The 20,957-nt window shown below is 45.6% G+C and overlaps 1 protein-coding gene across 5 annotated transcripts in view; it reads right to left on the minus strand.

Moving 5' to 3' along the window:
- Positions 1-20,957, minus strand: part of ATP6V0A1 (ATPase H+ transporting V0 subunit a1) — a 57,097-nt gene that overhangs the window by 4,411 nt on the left and 31,729 nt on the right. For 4 of the 5 annotated variants that reach the window (XM_084804674.1, XM_084804672.1, XM_084804675.1 and 1 more), the window contains exons 15-20: positions 19,302-19,420; positions 16,426-16,639; positions 15,866-15,973; positions 10,646-10,753; positions 6,067-6,184; positions 5,407-5,578 (exon numbers count right to left, since the gene is read on the minus strand). In XM_084804674.1, the coding sequence (XP_084660800.1) occupies positions 5,407-5,578; positions 6,067-6,184; positions 10,646-10,753; positions 15,866-15,973; positions 16,426-16,639; positions 19,302-19,420 (839 nt within the window). Of the gene's footprint in view, positions 1-5,406; positions 5,579-6,066; positions 6,185-10,645; positions 10,754-14,899; positions 14,975-15,865; positions 15,974-16,425; positions 16,640-19,301; positions 19,421-20,957 lie in introns of all 5 variants that reach the window. The other variant, XM_084804676.1, reaches the window with a different exon arrangement.

Consider the following 20,957-nt stretch of genomic DNA (forward strand, 5'->3'; position numbering starts at 1 on the left):
AGCCCCGCACCTGTAGTCTGAAGTGGTACATACCAGACACAAGTTGATCCCCTCAGTGAACATTTAGTTGTAGGCTAAATCAAGGGTTCAAGCTAAACCAGAAGCCAGACAAAACATTTATCTTTCCCAAGCCAGCACAGAACCTGAACCATTAATTTGAAAGTCTGTGTCGAACTCATACTTGAAAAGCAGCAAGGCAGAGGCCTGTTTGCTTTAAGGCTGCAGGCACTGCAACAGACAGAAGACCAAACAACCTGGTGATGGTCGAAGGGGAAGAGAGGCATCCAAGACTGAACAGCATAGATGTCACCAGGCAAGGTAAAACTCTGTGCACGCAACCTCTTATAAACGATGGAAGAAAAATCACTGCAAAACAAAGGGATGGAAAATTGAAGCAGCACACTACCACCTCTACTTTATCTGAAGGATCGCCTCCTCCATATGTGCTGGCCTGGACCCAAGATCAACTTCAGGGTTCCTTCTCCATGAGCCCCTGCCAAAAAAAGTGAGGTGGGTGGCTACCAGAAAGAGGGCCTTTTCTGCTGTGGCACCCCAGCTGTGGAATGAACTCCCTAGAGAGGTTCGCCTGGTGCTTACGTTGTACTCATTTTGGTGCCAGGCAAAGACCTTTTTATTTTCCCAGCACTTTAGCTTCCTAGTCTTTTAGCTTTGGTGTTTTAAATCTGTATTTTAAATCTCTGCTTTGCTGCTAGGTTTTATTCTGGTTGTACTGTTACATTGTGGTTTTAAGCGTTTGTCTTTTATATTGTTTTATGCTGCACCTTTTGGTTTTAATTTTTGTGAACCACCCAGACAGCTTCGGCTATTGGGTGGTATAAAAATTCATACATACTTTTCCCAACACCCCCACCCCCCAGCACGCCCACATCCCTCAGACAACAGCCCCCTCCCACTGAGCATGGCAGCTGCCCCGCCATTCCCAACAAGTTCAGAATGTGCCAGCTGCATTCAGGTTGGGAACAGCTGCATGCGCTGCTTCTCTTCACTAGCTTCGCTAACTGGCAGTGTCACCAGAGGGCAGGGAAGCTTGACCATGTTTCAGATCTTGAAAACTGCTGCCACTGAGCAAAAAAGCCAGCCAGTTTCAGGACCAATGTCTGTGGCAACAGGCCTTGCATGACCAAAAGGCAGGCAAGTAATGTGAGCTTTGGTGCCAAGATGGGCTGTTCCTCCCTCTCAGTTTCGCCACCCTCCAATGGGCAAGCAACAATCCCAGCTCAGGAACATTTATGACTTGCCAACCGACAAGGCCAGGGAACACAGCGTCTGGAAATATGACCTTCCACATGCCCCAAGGAGTGGTATGGAGAGCTGCAAGAAGGAGTTCCAGTTTGCAGGCTTGGATGGTTAGGGGAGCACATGTAGGCAGCTCACACAATGGGACAGGCCCTCACGGCCTTTTTTTCTTTTCTTTTTTGCAGAAGGGGGGGGATGGCCAGTACCAGGTCAAATGTTGCACTCACAAATCCAGCAAACCTTGCGTGGTAACTTAAGAAGAGGGGCTGCCTGTGGTGACCTGTAGGTAGCGGAAGAGCACTCCACACTTATTCAGAGGTCACCTCCCTTCTTTGGAGGTAGTAGGAGCAGGGAAACCCAACCCCCTCCTGTTCTGACTCAGCTCAGATTCTGGGCTACTCCTAAGTCCTGTATCAAATTAAGTCGGCAGACACACAGCCCCACAGAACTCCCTCCCCCAATGGAACATTCAGCTCCTTCACACCGTGGAAAGTGCAGCTCCCCATTGGCACCAAATTATCTGCTCCTCCTAATCCTCCCCCCCCCGGGGGGGGGCCCTCTTGGCTCAGCTATCTGGAGTGCTGGTGGTTCCTTGCTTTCAGCCAGGAGATTCCAAAGGTCTCGCCCTCTCCAACTGGAACAAATCTCTCCTGCTGTGTATTATATAATCCTGGCCAACTGAATAGATTTCTCTGTTTCTGGCCTCAGATATCTTTTTGGAATTCCACTCCCCAACCCCTGCCCCAGTTGAAGGGTCCTACAGCATGCCAACTTCAACACATGTATAGATACGTGCCATGGAGAGCAACACACCCCCATCATTGTCTTTTCAGCTGCAGAAATGTAAGAGGTGAAATGCAGGAAGACTTTCATTCCAGCGGTGAAGCCCTCCTCAGAACACATCCCCAACCCACTCTGGTTTCCCTTTTAGTTGTCCTGCAATCGAAAGTGATAAAATGAAGCAAGCCCCATCTCTCGCTCAGCTGCAACCTCAGCGTCAAAAGGACCCTTTGTGCAGTAAAGGAGGTAGTGCCTAATCAACCAACAGCATTAGCTGCATGATATATGCCTGCTCCCCACACAACTATGGAGATAAGGAAGATCCAGCTTCGCTTGAGACATTATTTGTTTTTCAGTCAAGGCAACCAACCATCTGCCTGGAATGCACAGTTGCCTCAAAAATTACAAGATAAACCCGTCCCGGTCGGGACTAGTAGAGGAGGGAGAGATGGAAACTATTTTTCCAGCAGTTTAGAAAACTCACTCTGTTCCTCCTTGAAGAAAAGGATGAGGCACCTAGAGCTTTGGAATTCTAAGGGGAAGTGACATGTAGCCAAAGCAGAATCTCCAGTTAAAAGGATCCCAGGCAGCAGGGCTCACCAAGGGACCTTGGAGAGCTATTGTCTACTAGGCTAGATGGGCCAGTGGTTAGCCTCAGTGGGAGCATTCACACGTAACAATAAGCCAGGAAACCTGGCTTAATAAACTATGATGTGAACAAGCTACATGCTAGTGCATGCAGCCATTTCACTCCTCCCTTGGCTGGGATTGTGGTTAAATGTGCCCAGACAATCCAAGATTCATAAGCCAACAACAAACCCTGGCTTAAGCTGGTTTACAAATCCTGGCTTGCTTGAGCACACTTGACCCAGGTTTGAACATCATGCAAAACTGTCCTCTTCCTGGTTTGTCTCCTCTCTTCATATGAAAAGGTAAACAAACAAGAAGCAAACAGGCCGCATGCACTAGCATGCAGCTTGTACATATTATGGTTTATTAAGCCAGTATTCTTAGCTCATTGTCACATGTACACACATGGCCAATATAAAGACAGCTCATTAAGTCCAAGGCCAGTTAAATGAGCAGTTCTCCTCCCTCCACTCTACCTTTGATATTTGTGCATCACCAACTTGTAAATTCCACCAATGAAGGGAGGAGCTAGAGAAGTTGCTATTTGCACATCCAAGCACTAAATTTAGTCACCTCATCAGTAAAGTTCCAAATTCCTCCCCTCCTTAAAATATGTTTGTGATAGGCTTCTTTTGGATTTTTTGTGCTGCAGGAGAATGTATGGAAATCAAAACAGCTTAAAAAAACTGACTAAACAAGTTCTCACTCCAACGGAATTGAAATTTGACAATTTGGAAAGGTATTTATTGGGAGGGAGAAAGTTCATTATTGCACTGTACTTCCAGTTGTACAATTCTGTGCACTTGGTGAAAAATTTGAGAAGAATGATTTGGCAGCAGCTCACCAGCAATCACATTACAATCAACCGATGCAACAGGGACTCTCCCACTCCCCAACACCACACCTGAGACTCACTCTGTATTTATTGACAGAAACCGCTTTTGAAAGAACTCCCAATCTCTCTCTCTCCCTCTCCCTCTCTGGCTTTTTCCTCAAGCACAGTCTTCAGTTAGAGTAGCCTTCCCCAACTTGGTGCCATCTAGCCATGTTGTACTACAATGCCCAGCATCCCCAGCCATCTGGGAGTTGTATTACAAGACAGCTAGAGGGCACCAGGTTGGGGGAGGTTGAGTCAGAGTCACTCAAATCACCAGTGAGGATTCCTGCAGACCCACAGGTATTGGCAGTGACCCTGCTGTGCACAAGAATGACTCAACAACTCTTATCTCCAGATGCAGCTGGCCCTGCTGGAAGCCTTTTTGTTTTGACCTTGGCAGAGAGAAAAAAGGGCCGGGCAAGGAAAGCGATCCCCAGGCCCAAGTGCAAGATCAAGATAGGGGCTGATGTCATGATTGCTTGGGTGGCAGCTGCTATTGTTCTGTGAAGTTGGGCTTTCCTGACAAGGAACGAAGCCCGGTCACTCATTCAGCCCCTGGAAGTCAAACAGGGCAATGAAAACAAAGGCCATAAGCAGACCAGAGACAGAGGAAAAGTCAGAGCCGGGTTAAAGAAAGCCAAGCTAGATTCTGAAGGAGAATCCACAGAAGGAAACTGCCTTAGCACGCAAAAATGACGATATGCAAATTTACTATCAGTCCACACAGGAGGTCACATACTCTGTCACTCCTCTGCAAAGGGATATAAAGGCAGAGACAGCCCTGCAAGTGCCAATTCAAAATCAGAATTAGCGGTCCTCAGGTGTTATCCTGTGAATGGAAGACGACTGCATGGAGGGAGGGCCACGCTGCATGTCCTGGCCCCATGCCCACATTGCATACACTGCCAGCCCCACCCCCTGGATGCTTGTGCCTGCAAAGGGGACACCTGCGCACGCACGCCGTTATGCAGGTAGGTCTGCCCTTTGCAGGTACCTGGATACATTCTCATGGAGGACTCATGATACCGGCTCACATATCAAGGATTGGGATGGGGCTGGCCATGCAGTTTTCTCCCCCTGTCTTTTTCAAAATGCAGAAAGACAAACACTCCAGTACTCAGAGAGCAGTTCTCAACTGCAAAATGAAGACTTACACCGAACTAATGCCAATTTGTTTCAGGGCAAAATGTGAAGGTGCTCCTGTCTCCGTTTCTCACACACCCCTCTGAACAGCCACACCTCAGCCTTTAGCTGGACTCACTAATGCACGTAAGAACAACAAGACCCTTCTCCAGACTTCATCTCCAGGCCAGTTGGTTTCAGCTCATAACTGAATGAGTACTCTCACTCATTCATAGAATCACAGAATAGTAGGGTTGGGAGGGGCCTATAAGACCACCAAGTCCAACCCCCAGAACATTCATGCTCTGCAGTGTACACTGGACAGTCTAGAAGACAATAGCAGCTAACCCCAGCCCCGATCCATCCTGCAAGTGATTAAATTGCAGGAGGACACACTTTGAACTGAATCATTCACTGAGGACAGAGCAAAATCGGAGCAGACAACCAGGCACCTGTGAAGTGTGAACATTGGGTCAAACAGGTTTGAACATAGGAAGTGGTCTGATCTCTGGCCTGAGTTTGAGCCCATCTAGCCTAGTACTGTCTGCTCTGACTGACGACAGATCTTCAAGGTTTCAGGCAGGGGTTCTTCCCAGCCCGGCTACTTGAGGTACTTTACCCGGAGGTGGCAGGGATTAAACATGGGACTTCGCAGATGCAAAGCTTGTATCCTACCCTTGAGCTATGAGCCTTCGCTTGCTTGTTTGCAGCAGCTCAGAAGTCTGTCAGATGGCACTCACCAGTGCAAGCGGAGGGCATGCAGGAACGCAGAGAGGCCCTCCATGATCAGTAAGATGGCCACCGTCAGGGTGGCAAAGACGGCAAATATAAAGAACAAGGCAAAGCCGCCACCAAAGTTCCTAATACTGAGACCCACGTGGATCACCATGGTCCAGAGGACCTCTGAGAGCTCTGTGAAGAGAAAAGCAGTGAGAAGGATTGCTGACTGGTGGTCCAGCCCTAGGGAAAAGGGAATTGCCCCCCCTCGCTCACTCCATGACTAGGAGGCCTGAGTATGCAAGCTCCCAAAATGAGCTGTGCTCCTAAATCACCCTCCAGGCAAACTCTCTATTTAAGGAAAAGCCCTCCTCCTGCATTCAACAGATATTTTGCATTCAATGTGCAAGATACTCAGTAGTCCCCCTTCCTTATAATTCAGAAGTTGTTGATAAGCAATTGAGATCAGGCTCTCCTCTGACTGGGTGCAGAGGAGATTCCACAGCATTCTAGCCCTCTATGTGGCATAACAGGATATTAGACTTTACAGAGATTGTTGTCCTGTACTGAAGATAAAGGTGCTGGTGACAACCGCCCCGCCCCCCTGCTGCTACACCCACATCTTGGGACTTTCCCTCCCTCCTCCCTGGACCCAAACACACAGCCATGGAGCAGCTACTCACGTGCATGTGCCAGGCTGAGTGCCCAGAGACGCAGGTAGGATGCTGTGTTGGAGATGCATCCCAAGCAGAACTCAATGGTGTGGATGGCCTGGTGGACAACTGTATCCCCAAAGTCAAACTGCAAGAGGAAATGGAGTTAGTTCTGAGTGAAGGGCAGAGCAGGAAGCAATGACTGAAGAACGAAGAAAGCACAGAAGAAGAAGAAGAGTGGCAGCGGCAGCAGCACCAGCAGCAACTAATTCTATTGCAAGAACACACAAAAGCTCCCATGTGGCACTCTGGCCAGCGCATTTCTCTCTCTGGCCATTAGGACTCAGCAGGATCACTAGCCCAACCTAACTCAAAACTGCAGGACATATTGGCCTGTTCGAAGCAAAGACACAACTTGAGTGGGGGCAGCCCTACTCTTCTGGGGACAAACTGAACACTGCGATTTAGGAACAGGATCACAACACAGAGCAAGAGTAGGACTATCAAGTCCAATCCCCTGCTCAATGCAGGAATCCAAGCCAAAGCACCTGACAGATGGCTGTCCAGCTTAATCTTGAATGCCTACAGTGTGGGAGAGCCGACCACCTCCCTAGGCAATTGGTTCCATTGCCATACTGCTCCAACAGTCAGGACGTTTTTCCTGATGTTCAGCCGGAATCTGGCTTCCTGTCACTTGAGCCCATTCTTCTGTGTCTTGCACCCTGGGATGATCGAGAAGAGATCCTGGCCTTCCTCTCTGTGACAACCTTTCAAGTACTTGAAGAGCGCTATCCTATCTCCCCTCAGTCTTCTCTTCTCAAGGCTAAACATGCCCAGTTCTTTCAGTCTCTCCTCATAGGGCTTTGTTTCCAGTCCCCTGATCATCTTCATTGCTCGAACCCTTACCTCTAGGGTAGAAGCTGTATTTGCCCTTTTGAAGTCCTGCCCACTCTGCTCATTCTTACACAACCACATTTTGGAACAGACCCCACAAGGGCATGCCCTTCAACATTTCCATGTTTATTGCACAAAGGCCATGGGGTAATTCAAGGGTTGCTCTCTCCCTGTGCAGTACCTCTGGGTCCATCCAGCACCAGGGATAGAAAAGATTAAGAGGCCCACAGCCTGAACCAATATGGAGAGTTGACTCAGCTGTGATTCTCTACAGATGTAGAGCGGCCCTCTACCTTGGCCATCTTTCTCTATGCTGAGAATTCTATTCACTTTGCATTGGTAAAACATAATGGAAAAAGAGTCGGCCAGAAGAACCAATGAGGAATACACTGGGACTATGCCCGCTGATGTGACACAGCTGCTCAAAGGCTGCTGGGTATCCTTATTTTGTTCATCTGTGAAGAATTTGCCCTAGCCAGCACTGAGCTGCAATTGCACTCAAACAGAAATGCTGAGGGCAATATTATTTAAAGGAATGTCCCTGTTTGCATTTACTCAGTCTGGGGGAAGCTACATTTCCCATCACTGCATTGATACCCGTTATCTGAGCCCGTTATCAAATGGCTGTTGTGAAATGGTTGCTGCTCTTTGCTTGACAGAGGCACCAAGATAACAGGGCCTATTTTTAACTGCTGCTATCATCTGCTGCCAGGAAGTTCGCTCCCCACAAAAAAGGCTAAAAGGGGCATCAGGTCATTCATAAAACAGCTAAAGCAAAGAGCAAATATGCTAGAGATACAATCCACCAGGAACCTCTCTTTGTTGTACACTTCCGAGTGGAAAAATGTGCAGGTAAAGCTCCCAGTGGATTGTGAACAGACCCGTCAACTCTGGATAAGTTGCTAGCAAACATTAACACATTAAGACTGGCATCCATCCCTTTGACTATGAATTCTCACTTCCTCTTTTTCTGGTCAATTTAAGCTTTTACACACAAAAAGGTGCATTCTTTTTGGATCAATGCAACACTTTGCAACACTGTGCAGCTCCTAATCTAACTAAAAGAACTTTTCCAGTTTACTGTAGCAAGCTAAACTCTTGGGACTTAAGAAGCCTTGCAGAACATGAACTAGATCAAGACAGAACAAGACCTTGGCTACTTTGTGAATTAAGATGAACACTGCAGAGCCTGAACAGCTAGAGAGAGTTCAGATGCACAAGCAGATCTTGCCAGAAGTGCCAAGCTCAATTTCCAAGCAATGCAGAGGACACAGCCTTAACGTGTGGCCAAGTTCAGCACTTCCTCCACCCAATCCAAAGTGCTCATTTCAGAATACGCTCTGAACTGATGCAGGTATTTTTCAGTATCTACCTTCCGATCATGGATGTGGGCAGCAGGGTCAGGAGCCTAGCTCCCCTCTTTTGCATTTCACAAGAAGCCAGCCATAGCTGTGGCATACTCCTGAATTAAATGCTGTACACAGAACTCCACACATAAGGAACCAGCTCTTGCAGCAAAGCAAAACACAGCAAGCCTTGCCCTGCTCAATATATGTTTCTGCTAAGACAGAGGATAAAGCTGCAAAATAACGTTTGAAAAAAATCAGGGCCTGACTTGGCCCAACAGGCAGATTCTGGGTTGTTTTCGCTCTCCTGGCATTCCTTTTCTAACCATTTGAGTTTCTGTAGCAGTACATCACTTGGAAAACGAAACATGACTGCCACCTCCCCCACCCCTTTGTATAACTCCATTTGCAGAATGGAAACCCCTATTCCTTACCAGCTTCCTAGATGAGAGCCAGTTTGCTAAACAGGGACCGCTACGCAGAAACTGATGTTTTAAAGAAAAAATTGCAGCAACTCTTAACAGGTATAGAACTGCCTGTGTGTCTGTGTGCATGCGAGAGAGAGAAACTGGTCAACCCCAATGTATCTGTAGCTGCCTCCCTCTGCAAGCTGCTGTCATGTGAACAGTCCCCAAATGAGTGCTGTTGTTGTAAGGTCTTCTTGCCAGTAGCTTCACGGAACAGGCATGGGAATAAAAAGAACCATCCAGGTGAGCTGGTTGTGCGGGTCAAATCAAGAACATGTGACCCAACCCTCATCGATAACACAACAAACCCCTTTTATGCATAGGCAGTGGTTCAGACACATGCATGTTTTTAAAACTGAAAATGAAGCTATTTTCGATAGAGATGAGTAACAATGGCCTCCAAAAGAGCCTTCACAAAATGAGATACTATGCATGAAGTGAAAAAAGAACTTCCAAGTCACAAAAAAGTATGCTTAATTCTACAAAATGATTTATACTGATGGAAGAAATGGTCTGGATGAACACAGGCACAGAAACAGGCTACAGGCTTACCACTTCCTCCACGGCAGGCTTGAAAACACAAGGGAACTTTCAGTTTGGTCATGCACCATTTGACAACACAAGAGCACCACATTATTCGAGCAATATAACTGTGCACTTGTGCCCCTCTGTCCAGGAAAAAGTCTACCTCTTTCAGTGCAATGCCCTAAAATGCAACAGTGTGCCATCTTCCATTTCCATCCGCAATATGGGGATAATATTACCCTAATTTACAACGCTATTATACTGATTGTACAGTACTTTGAACAACTGAAGTGTACCATGTCCTCAGCATTGTGGGATGAGTCGTATATGGCTCAGTGATGGAATACATACTTGCATGCAGAAGGGTCCACACTCAATCCCTGACATCTCCAATTAAGGTCTCCCAAGGACTAGGATTGGGAACAACTCTGTCTTGACCCTCTGGAGAGACAACGTCAGTAAACGTAGCCATTACTGGGCTAGAACAATGTTCTGACTCATGATAAGGAAGCTTCACATGTTCACTTGAAATGAATAGCCATATGTATCCTTCAATTTTAAAACAGCTTTCCTGCAAGGAACACTGGGAATTTTAGTTTTATAAGCAGCCCAAGATCTCTGTTAGGACTGTAGCTCCTTTGGGCAGGTCAAGAGCCATGAAAAATTAAACCGGTTTACATTCTGAGTGTAGATGTCACCTACTATAATTAGTGCTTCTTTTTACAGGAACGCTTTCAGGATCTAGGCCATCTGAAATTGAAAGATCATCTTGTGCGCACACGAAGGCTGATGACCAAGAGCCTGCGCAAATATGATTTCCCTCCCAGCACCTAATGGTCTGCATGGAGAAATCCAAAGCAGGCCTTGAGCTTGAACATACCCTCCCCTCCCCTTCTCCCACTGAATGGGAGTGCACCTGTTCAATTCTCTCTGCAATCAAAGGAGCAGTGATACAGCCCCATTCTTGATATCTCAACTAGGAGAACTGGAGACAGAAGAGGGAGAAATCTTCATACACCACAAAGCCGTCCTGAAGTCCTTAGTGCTCTTCTTTGGAAAGAATCAAATCCCCCATGCAGTAGAAGGACTTTAGACAGAGTACATGCTTGTTCTCACCACAATTTGAAGGGGGATAGTCAACTGATTTTTCTGGGTGCTGGCGTGAAGTGTCAGAACAAATGTTCTGACCTTATGGAAAAAAGGTCATTGGGGCAACATACATATGTTCAAAGCAGTCTGCCTTTGCTGGGTTCATGTTGGAACTAGGTTGAGTTAATGCCTGTCATGGTGCAAGCCGCAAGAGAGGGCAAAGGGTTACTGCTTTTACTCACTCCTCCCTCAGAAAACTTTATGGTATAAAAGAAATGGAGGACTTACCTCTTCCCCTTCATCTGAATGGGTTGAAAGCTGGTCGTGCTGGATTATCTCAGCATCTTCTTCAGTCGGCCCATTGCCTACACGGATCCCGCCAAAATTGAGTGTCCCCTAAAGTGGGCAACAGAGGGGGAGAACAAGAGGAGACACACAAGCGGTCCATGTTTAGTAGAAAATTGACATTGCCAGAGACGGCCCTTCCATAAGTCACATCAGACAACGAATTATGGGTACCAATAATGGTGATGGCAGCACAGCAAACAGACAGATCTGACCCACTGGAAAGTTCTCATGTGTAAGCCCCATTGCATGCAACAAGAACTGTGAGAGCACTCCTTAAGCAACACAATGACCTAGTTCGCACAATCAAAACAAGGACCGCCTGGGCGCATCTTGTTGTGTCATCCGAACTTGGGTGGCATGGCTTGTTGGACGGGGAAACAGCCCTCCCATAACCCATGGGCTGTTGTGGGGGTGGGGTCGGGGAACAACCTTCCAAAAACCCTACAAGTCATGCCGCCTGGGTTCGGATGACACGACAAGCCAGACCCAGTAGGCGATTATGGAAATCACACCCATCACGGGCTGCAATTTAAATAAGTCACTGTGGCTTATTTTGATCATGTGAACTGGCCCAATGTTTTGGACTGAGCAGGTGCCATTTAGTTTTTCACCTCAGGCACTACACAGTGTTTTGGGCTAACCATGATCACTGCACATTTGCTTCTTTTTTTTAAGTTGAGAATTTGTATTGATACTGTTAAGACTACTGCAGCATGTCTTGGTCTGGTCCCAGAGCTCTTTCTCCTTTGGAAGAACCCTATGCCTGTTCTGCCAAGTCTCTAAAGGCAGCAAAAGCTGGGGAAGTAACATTAGCAATGGCATACCCGACACAGGACCTCTCAAAATGAGATCAGGGGTTAGGAGCTGAGGTGGGTGCAGAAGAGAGATAGAGAGAAGCAGGAACTGAGGCTCTCAAATGCTAAAAAAGGTGACATGTTTGCAATCATGTTTGCTGTACACCAATGTTTGCTGTACACAATGTTTGTACATCGCCCAGAGTGGCTGGGTGACCAGCCAGATGGGCGATTAATAAATTTAATAATAAATAAATAAATCAGCAGCAAGAAACTCTCAGATACTCCCTAGGAAAGATGCAGTCAGCGGCATAAGAAAGAAATAATTTTCTGGCGAACAGAGAAATGACGACAGAAAAGCCTACTGGACTCTCTTGCCGAGGATGGTTGACACCGACTGGCCCCCCGATGACACAAGCAGGACTGCTCAGACCTGCCCTTACAAGGGAGGCCTGTCCTGGCCAAGCCACTCCATTTGGGGGCATTTGGGACTCTCGACTCCAGCATGTGCAGCTTTCCTCAATTATTAGAAAGCAATGTGTTAAAAGGCTAGATTGTTATAAAAACAAAACACTTAGCTGAATCAAGGAAGTGTTTCCTTTTTTTCTTAGTATCAAATTGTATACTTTACATAGACTTGCCTGTCAGTATCTTGGGCTTAAAAAAAAGAAAAATCAAAGTGGAGTACCAAGGAAACCCAAACAATTCACAAGACAAGCCAGATATCACACACTGTGTAATTTGCATAAACTGCAGAGCACTATAGATCCATAAGCTGACCACTAGAAATCCACCTCTACTATTAGCTGCACCCCACAAGCTACTGATTTTACCAACTGTTACTAAACGGAGCTTCCATGTACAGAGGCAGCATAATTCTGAATATTATTATTTATTACATTTCTATACCGCCCAATAGCCAAAGCTCTCTGGGAGACTCACAAAAATTAAAAAAACATTGAAGATACAGTATACAGGGGGTAAAAGCCATTTACATAAAAAAAACCCAGACAATATATACAAGACAACATATATCTAAAACAACTTCAAGCAAGCAATCTCAAGCAATCAACTATAACCATAAGACAATCCAGGATCGAGTAAAACTCATCATATGCTGCCAAATGCCTGGGAGAAGAGAAAGGTCTTGACCTGGCGCCAAAAAGATAACAATGTTGGCGCCAGGCAAGCCTCATTGGGAAAATCATTCCAGAACTGGGAGGCCACCACCAAGAAGGCCCTCCCCCTTCTTGCTGTCTTCCAAGCTTCCCTCGGAGTAGGCAGCCGGAGGAGGACCTTAGATGTTGAATGCAGTATACGGGTAGGTTCGTGTTGGGAGAGGCGCTCCGTCAGGTATTGTGGTCCCAAGCCGTGTAAAGCTTTATAGGTTAAAACCAGCACCTTGAATTGAGCTCAGAAACATATAGGCAGCCAGTGCAAACGGTCTTATATGTTCGGACCTTCTGTCAGGGATGAGTCCCAGCCTTTTCAGATGTCTGACAGCTCCAATTCCGAGTCAGTGTTAGAGTTGCTAGATCAAGGCATGAGGGAGGGACCCTCCCTAGAGCACCTAGACACAGATTCCTTCGAAGGCCCTGACAAGCAGATGGCACAGGCTGAGTCTCTGCCCCTTCCCTCCACTGTGGGAATTCAAGTTTCCAAGGAGGAGGAGGAGGAGGAGGGGCATGACTTGAGACACTAGGGTGCATCACAAAGCTAAGTGGGAAAAGTTAGGGGCAGGGCTCAGATGCTCCACCAGGATAGCCACTCTTGGAAGCCAATGAAGAAGGGAGCCACCCTAAGGGAGGGGCATCCCTGCGAAGCTAGCTTGGCCAGGAGATTCATACCCCAAACTACCTGCAACTCTGACCAGCAACTCTGGTTTGACTCCTCTGCTTAAGACATTGTGGGTTAGTTGTCAGGGCCTGGGGCAGTCTGAGAGTTTCCTTGAATCTGCCTTTGTAGAGAGGCTAGTCTCTAGCCTGAAGCTGTGTCTACTGTGGTGTTGATTGCGAAGGGAAGGGATGATTCATTCTTGACACCTTCTGGTCAAGTTATCAATCTGGCCACCGCATTTTGCAGGAATACTAGATGCTTGAAATGTTACCATCTTTGTATCATGCTTGTAAGCTCCCAAACAAGTCTACCTAGCTGGCTGCTTGAAACAGAATGCTAGCCTAGACAGACCTTTGGCCTGATCCAGCAAGGTAGTTCTTATGTTCTTAAGCCTGCTTTTGCAACCCTGAGGGTTAGAAACTTCCCCTGCCCCCAAGCAAAAACAGAGGATTCTCAAGACATTGAATTTTGCATGAAACATCCAATTCCATGCTTACACTGCAGAGGACTGCACAATATACCACCTTTTGCCAAGTTCACACCTAAATACCATGCCCAATTTTACACTGGTGATCATGTGATTTGTTCCAAGAACACGACATTGCAACAACATTTAAGTTTGCTATTCACACAATTTCAGAAGACTTTAAGGAGTGAAACAACAGAACACTGGATCACAAATAGCTACAAATAGCTGTTTCACCATCCAGCAATCATCAGCAGGTCACAACTGTTACAAAGCATAAGGGATTGCGTGCACACACACAAACAGCACTGAAATGTACTGCTGATAGTTCAGCGCACTGCCACATGGGTTCCCAAATTTTGAATTAATTAGTGGGCCAGCAAGACACTGGTGAAGGTCAAAGATGGGAACTCAGAAGGGACAGCATTTCTGAGGAGACACCATTACATATGGCAGTTTCAAAACATGGGATGCAAAATTAAAAATGTACTGAAGAGAAAAATCCTGGGTAGGATTATGAGGAAAGGAGAAAAATATAATAGAAGCTATGCAAAAATCAAGGGCTTTGCATCTGGAAAGAGGGGTCATTTTTTCACACTGGGGTGAAAAATCTTTTTAGGCTGCAAGAGTGGTTTACAAACTGTGCGCCCATGAACTCTGCGGTTCCTCAAAGGCTTATCAAGAGTTCCACAATAAGACTGATAACGGCGGACAAGCTGCCCATAAGACAGGAGTGCTGGGTATATTCCAACTCATGCGCTCACTCAGTTTGCGCAGAGGGACTGCTAGTCCCAACAAAACTGTCCGGCACTCCAAGCAAGTGCACACCCTAGAACATGGCCCAGAATCCTCCGCGACACAACTGCATATGTTCCTTAGCATACAAACCAACGTTTGAAATCTATCAGATTATACAGTTGCATCATCTCCTTTGTGTATATCAGCGTAGATTTTGGAACACGTGAGATTATTGGAACGTATCTTTCCGAGGAAAAGGCTGCTGCGCCATTCCTCCTCCTCAGGGCAGATACTTTCCAAAGTCCCTGGCACCTCCCGTTCTCGCCATGTGCATCGTTTGGCATCTTTTAATACACTCACTGTTGCAGCTGCTGCTGCCTCTACTGCCTGCGGGCTCTGAGCTGGGCTGACAGGGGGTTCCACGGGCTGCCCTTCCTGATAGGGAATGGAAGGAAAGAAAGGGGGAAAGGAGAAGAAAAACAAATAGAAAAGAAGGGAGACGAATGGAGGGGTCATGGGAGGATGAGATGTCAGAGAAGGAAGAGGGAGCGTCTTTAACTGAGCTGCACTTTGAAGGGCTGTCGCATCCTAACAGTTGTCCAATACGTGCTTGTCACAAGACCACAGCCACAAAAGCTAGAGGCAAATCTTTGGAGAATCGCACTGGCAGATTGCTTTCCTTAAAGCCAGTCACAAGTGCATCACTGGTTTTGGAACTAATTCTAGATGTCTCTACCAACGCATTCAATTCAGCGACACCCAAGTAAGGCAACTTTCCTGTTGTGAGTCTGTTTCCAAAAGAACCACACAAGTTCCACACACGTAAGTGGTTGTTAGGGCTTATGTTTCCTCAAACAGCAGCCCCCAACTCTACATGGCAAACTCTTCTGAAAACAAAGAGAATTTCAAAAACTGCTTGTGATACAAGGGTCTGCCATCTAAAAGAAAAAGGCAAAAATCCTACTGGGCTGGGCACACCTAAAGTAGCTATTTGGATCCCAACCACTGTGTAGCAAATGCATGCATATGGATCAGGACTTCAGGAGACAGATCGAGACAGCTACAGGCAGTCATGAGTTGCTGCCAGTTTGATAGAGCACAACTGTGCTTCAGCATGCAATTGGGATTTAAACTGCAATCCTAAAGCTGGAAGTAAGTCTCACTGATTGCAATGAAATTTGCTTCCAAGTAAATGTGCTTAGGACTGAAATGTAGGCGTTCTCATCTAGATGCAGATTTCCATAGCAGAAAACTCAACTGAGCCTCTGGCACTGAATTAAAAAGACTCCTAATGAGAGGGGAAAAAAGAGACACAGAGTCACCCACCAAGTGCTTTCTTCGCAGGTACTGCTGACGAAGAACCAAGGGTTTGGCAACCAGCATCCATGGCACGCACAGCAGCGCCACCACTACCAGGAAGCACTGGATACCTTCCTGTGGGGAAAACACAACAGCTGTGTCACACATTTTACAAACTTGGTGGCAAAGGGCAGCATGTCAGCAACTGAGTGCAGAAGCCCCATCCCCCTGAACTCCTTCAGCAGAGCCTGTCTACACTTCCCTATCAGCACGAGGTCTAGAAACTTGCTCTTAAATCAGAACTCGAGGTTCTAAATGACTTTATGAATGCTACTAGATTTTATGACAAAGCAACTAGTCCTGCAGAAGACATATTGAAATAACTAAGAGCTCGCATTTGTTTTGATGTATCTTGCACAGGAGAAGTCCCCAGAGAACTGTGCCCACAATCTGTGTTGTGACATCAAATGAGGATTTGCGATTCTTGGCCCTCCCCTCCCACAGTTAGTTCATGTCCACATTTAAAAGCCTACGCATGAAAACCCTGCACTCTGCAAAGCAATGTTCATTTTCACCAGACCACCTACCTGCCCCTTATAAAGCATTGGGCTTCCGCGATCATAGGAGAAGAGAAACATGTTGATGAAGTGGATGAGAAGGCTCGGCGCGTACTTGGAAATCTTCGCATCGTAGGCTGCCCACTTATAGAAGATGAGGATGACCAGATAGCCAAACAGTGATGACATGAAGATAATTTCAGGGATAAACCCAAGGTAGATGTTCAGAGGTTTCTTAAAATAGCTACAGAGGTACAAAGAGATATGCAAGTGACGTGCTGTTTTTCAAAGGAATTTAGACTGTGAGCCTGTTTGTATGTAACAATGGCATTTGGCAGCAAACCGCTGGTTAATTACCCCACAATTTGTAGGGCCACGCACCACTTGGGAGCTGCTTCCAGTTTCTGTAAACAACCTACAAACGCTCTTGTTCATAGGTTATTAGCGTGACATCCTAGCCCAGACACTTTGGGTTACTCGTGGGTTAAACAACCCAAAGTTAAGCTAAGAACAAACCATGGGTTAACTTTTGGTTTTTTAACCCATGAACAACCCAAACTGTTTGGGTTTGGCCCTCACATTAACAACCTATGAATGAGGTGATCATAGGTTGTTGTCGCTTAAAAGCAGAAGCAGCGGGCATGCAGGAGGCAGCGCGGCCACTTTTTTCCACTCATGCACAACCACCCCTGGGTTGTTTAAACCATGGGTTGTTGTTACATCTGAACCAGGTCAGTGTTTTCAATCTGCAAGTGATGAAATCACCCATGTGAAGCTCACTCCGCCAATACTGGTGGCTTTCAAGAATGTCCTTCCTCCTTCATAGAATCTTTTATAGGTCTGCAGAAGAACCACTGCATGCCTAAGAGGATCCTGGGGCATTTTCTAGGGTACAAACTCTGTTCACGTGGGGTGCTGGCCCTCATCCTTACTAACGTTAGCCTTTATTTACCTAATGCAAGCTGAGGGTGTGGCCTAGAACACACCAAATACTTTCCTGCTGCTGCCCACCACAACAGTTGAGTACTAATAATGGTCAAGCTGACTTTCAGAGCATTTATTCATTACCAGCTTTCTCGTCAAGGCAACCCTGAGAAGCTTCCAAGAAACTAATGTTTCTTGGAGCACACTGCTCTAAACCCAACTTTGTTCCTCTTCACTCACCCTTCAGGAAGCGTCAAAAAAGCTTTTCATGACCAAATGATTTTCAAGAATCTGCAATGATTTCCCCCCCTTTAGTGAGATCTTTATTCCCTTTTCTTGTTTACTCTTTTTAAGCTGCTGTAATATTTGTGATTTTACAGGTTGCATTGTAGTATGAAAAATGCCTGGAGCATCAGGGGGGTGGGAGGAGTACTATGTAAATCTTAATTGTCATCTATGTCACAAGGTGATCCCTTCTGGCAGGAAGGAAGCCTAACCTTATCCCTGATCAAAAAGCGTGCTTGCACCTTTGAATATATACATATTGAAAGTTTTCCAAGAGAACTCCAAAGTTCAGATTTCTCTCTCTCTTAGATACACAACCTTTTACCAGGGCTTGAAAATATACTGACTGAGTTGAGATCTCAAATATGGTTATTACTGAATTTATCAACTGCTTTCTGATTTACAACAGGCTGAAACGGGAATTAAAAATAGGTGTGGGAAAATGTTTCATGTTACTATCCCAGATCAGTAGTGGAAAGTTATATTTAAAGGGGGTTCTAGCTATTCAATGGATGTTGCAGCTAACGAAAATTTATTTAAAAATTTGTATTTATGCTACTATGTTCCTTATAAGCTGCAACAAACGTACTGCTTCCTATGATGGAGATGTGTAAGCAGCATCAAGCTCATTTTAGACATATCTGGAGGAATTTCCAAGGAAATGTGAGAATACTGGATAATTGTAGTTAACTATTAAAGACACAAGAGGTGCAAATTTATCATTAGAACTTACTGTTTTGCATCTAAGTAAACTCAGTGGTACGATCCCAGCTAAGTCATAAAATGACAGGAAATACATTGACTGCAGCTTGTTTATTGGTTGCCCAAAAACAAAAAAAGTACAGTCACCCTCAACAGAGAAGTGAGAAAAAAATATATGGCACAGGAGTCTAATGTGTAAAACAATGTCATATTTAAGCATTAGCCTGACAGCCACAGGCAACCAGGAATTGCATGCAGGCGAGTGAGCCCGCTGGCAGAGGACAGATGGAGTGCTCCACCCTTTCTCTTTGCCCAGTATAGAAACCAAGTGGGCAGCGACACAAGGGAAGTCCCTCCTCCATGCCCAGAATAGTAACGCAGCTCTCTGCCCCTCCTCTGCCAGCCCCCAGCAGCAGGCTAGTAACTTTTGCAGGCTTGTTTACAAGGGTAGTATAAAATAACTTTTCATAGGAAACTCTGGAAGGGACATAGAACAAAAAGGGACTCCAGGATGCTGTCACAGTTTCATACAAAATTGGAATACAAGAATCAGTAATGACAATGGTGAGAGGTATTAAATCTAATTTTTGTTATTTAACTTAGTCAAGTCTATTTTAGCTTTTGATTCTTCCAATATTTTTTTATAAAGTAGTAGAAAAGGAAATGGTGGAATAATTAATATGCACATCCTGGATCACTATGCTGGATTTAAGTAGCAGACAGGATTTATTTTTTCTTTTGATTCATATTGGAGTAACTTAGGATGGAATGACTGTAATTGCTGTAAGCCACCTTGGGAGGTCTTCTGCCCTGAAAGGCAGCCAAGAAATGATTTAAGTAAATAAAACAAATAAAAATGACTGGTATAATTAAACAGCTTATTTATTACTGTAAAAACATGTAATGTATAATGTGAAAACAACCTACGATTGATTCACACTGTATTTTTTATTTGCATCTCCCATCTTTTTATAATTTTAAAACAGCACACTCACGTATGGTTGAACAGGCTGAGCGTGACCCCAAAGAGCATATGGATTATGCCCAGAATGACTGACATCTTCATTTTGAAGGAGTTGAGGAAGGTCAGCTTGTTGGCAGCAATATTCCAGATCTAGCACAAAGACAGGAGTATTTAGAGCTAGGGGAGGAGGAAGAGAATAAAGGTGCTCCCAATGGAATAGCTGGTTAAATACACCCAGACCCATAGTATCCTCTCCAACACCACAAGTGACCCTTCCTTTGTAGGACAGCCCTTTTGCTTCATAGTACATCCTTGAGACTAAGATTGACAGATTTCCTTTAAGTATTTCAGTTTGTAGATCTCATAACTATAGGAATAAGTTTAAGGCAGTTTCTGTGAATGATCATGAGTGTAGAGGAGACTTCAGTGGTCTAGGTGAATTCCAACCCCCTGTCCTCCTAAGATACTTCAAGGACTCCCTGCCCTTCCATGTGGACTCTGGAGTCAACTTCCCTGCCCACCATTCTCTGAAGTCCCATTACCTGTTTTGCATTTTAGGACTGAGTACTGTAAACAAAAGAGTTAATTTCTATTCAGCAGAAGTAGCATCTCTCATTTTTTATAGTCATATATCAATCGCATTTACTTAATTTGTGAAATTTAGAGCTGTTCCAGACTGAGGTGGTAAAATTCTGGACTGTTTTTCTTCAAGTTTGAAGAGGGTGTGTGTGTGTGTGTGTGTGTGTGTGTGTGTGTGTGTGTTTTCACATTTTTTTAATACTCCCGCACATAAAGGGCTCCCTTCATATAGTAAAGCAGTACATCAAAAGGGGAGAGATTTAGTATAGCCCTCTCCCCAATATCCCCTTCATGGATCACTGCCTTGTTGTGGCGAAGGGGCTTGCGTAACTCAGTGAAGCCATAAGCTATGCCGTGCAGGGCCACCCAAGACGGACAGGTCATGGCGGAGAGTTTTGACAAAATGTGGTCCACTGGACAAGGAAATGGCAACCTACTCCAGTATTCTTGCCAAGAAAACCCCATGGAACGTATCACGAGGCTAAAAGATATGACGCTGGAAGATGAGACCCTCAGGTTGGAAGGTGTCCAATATACTACTGAGGAAGAGCAGAGGGAATTTCCAAGTAGAACCAGAAAGAGTGAAGCAGCTGAGCCAAAGCCAAAAGAACACTCAGCTGTGGGTGTGTCTGGTGGTGAAAAGAAAATCCGATGCTGTAAAGAACAATATTGTTTAGGGACCTGGAATGTAAGATCAAAGCTGGAGGTGGTCAAACATGAGATGGCAAGACTGAACATTGACATCTTGGGAATCAGTGAACTAAAATGGACAAGCATGGGCGAATTTAATTCAGGTGACCATCATATCTACTACTATGGGCAAAAATCCCTTAGAAGAAATGGAGTAGCACTCGTAGTCAACAAAAGGGTGGGAAAAGCAGTACTGGGGTACAATCTCAAAAACGACAGAATCTCAGTACGAATCCAAGTCTATGCCCCAACCACTGAGGCCGAAGAAGCTGAGGTTGATCGGTTCTATGAAGACCTACAACACCTTCTAGAACTAACACCAAAAAAAGATGTCCTCTTCATCATAGGGGATTGGAATGCTAAAGTAGGAAGTCAAGAAATCACGGGGATAACAGGCACGCATGGCCTTGGTGTACAA

The sequence above is a fragment of the Heloderma suspectum genome, chromosome 6, assembly GCF_057233095.1.
Source record: "Heloderma suspectum isolate Gila_16-S chromosome 6, 16-S_ref, whole genome shotgun sequence".
NCBI lineage: Eukaryota > Metazoa > Chordata > Lepidosauria > Squamata > Helodermatidae > Heloderma > Heloderma suspectum.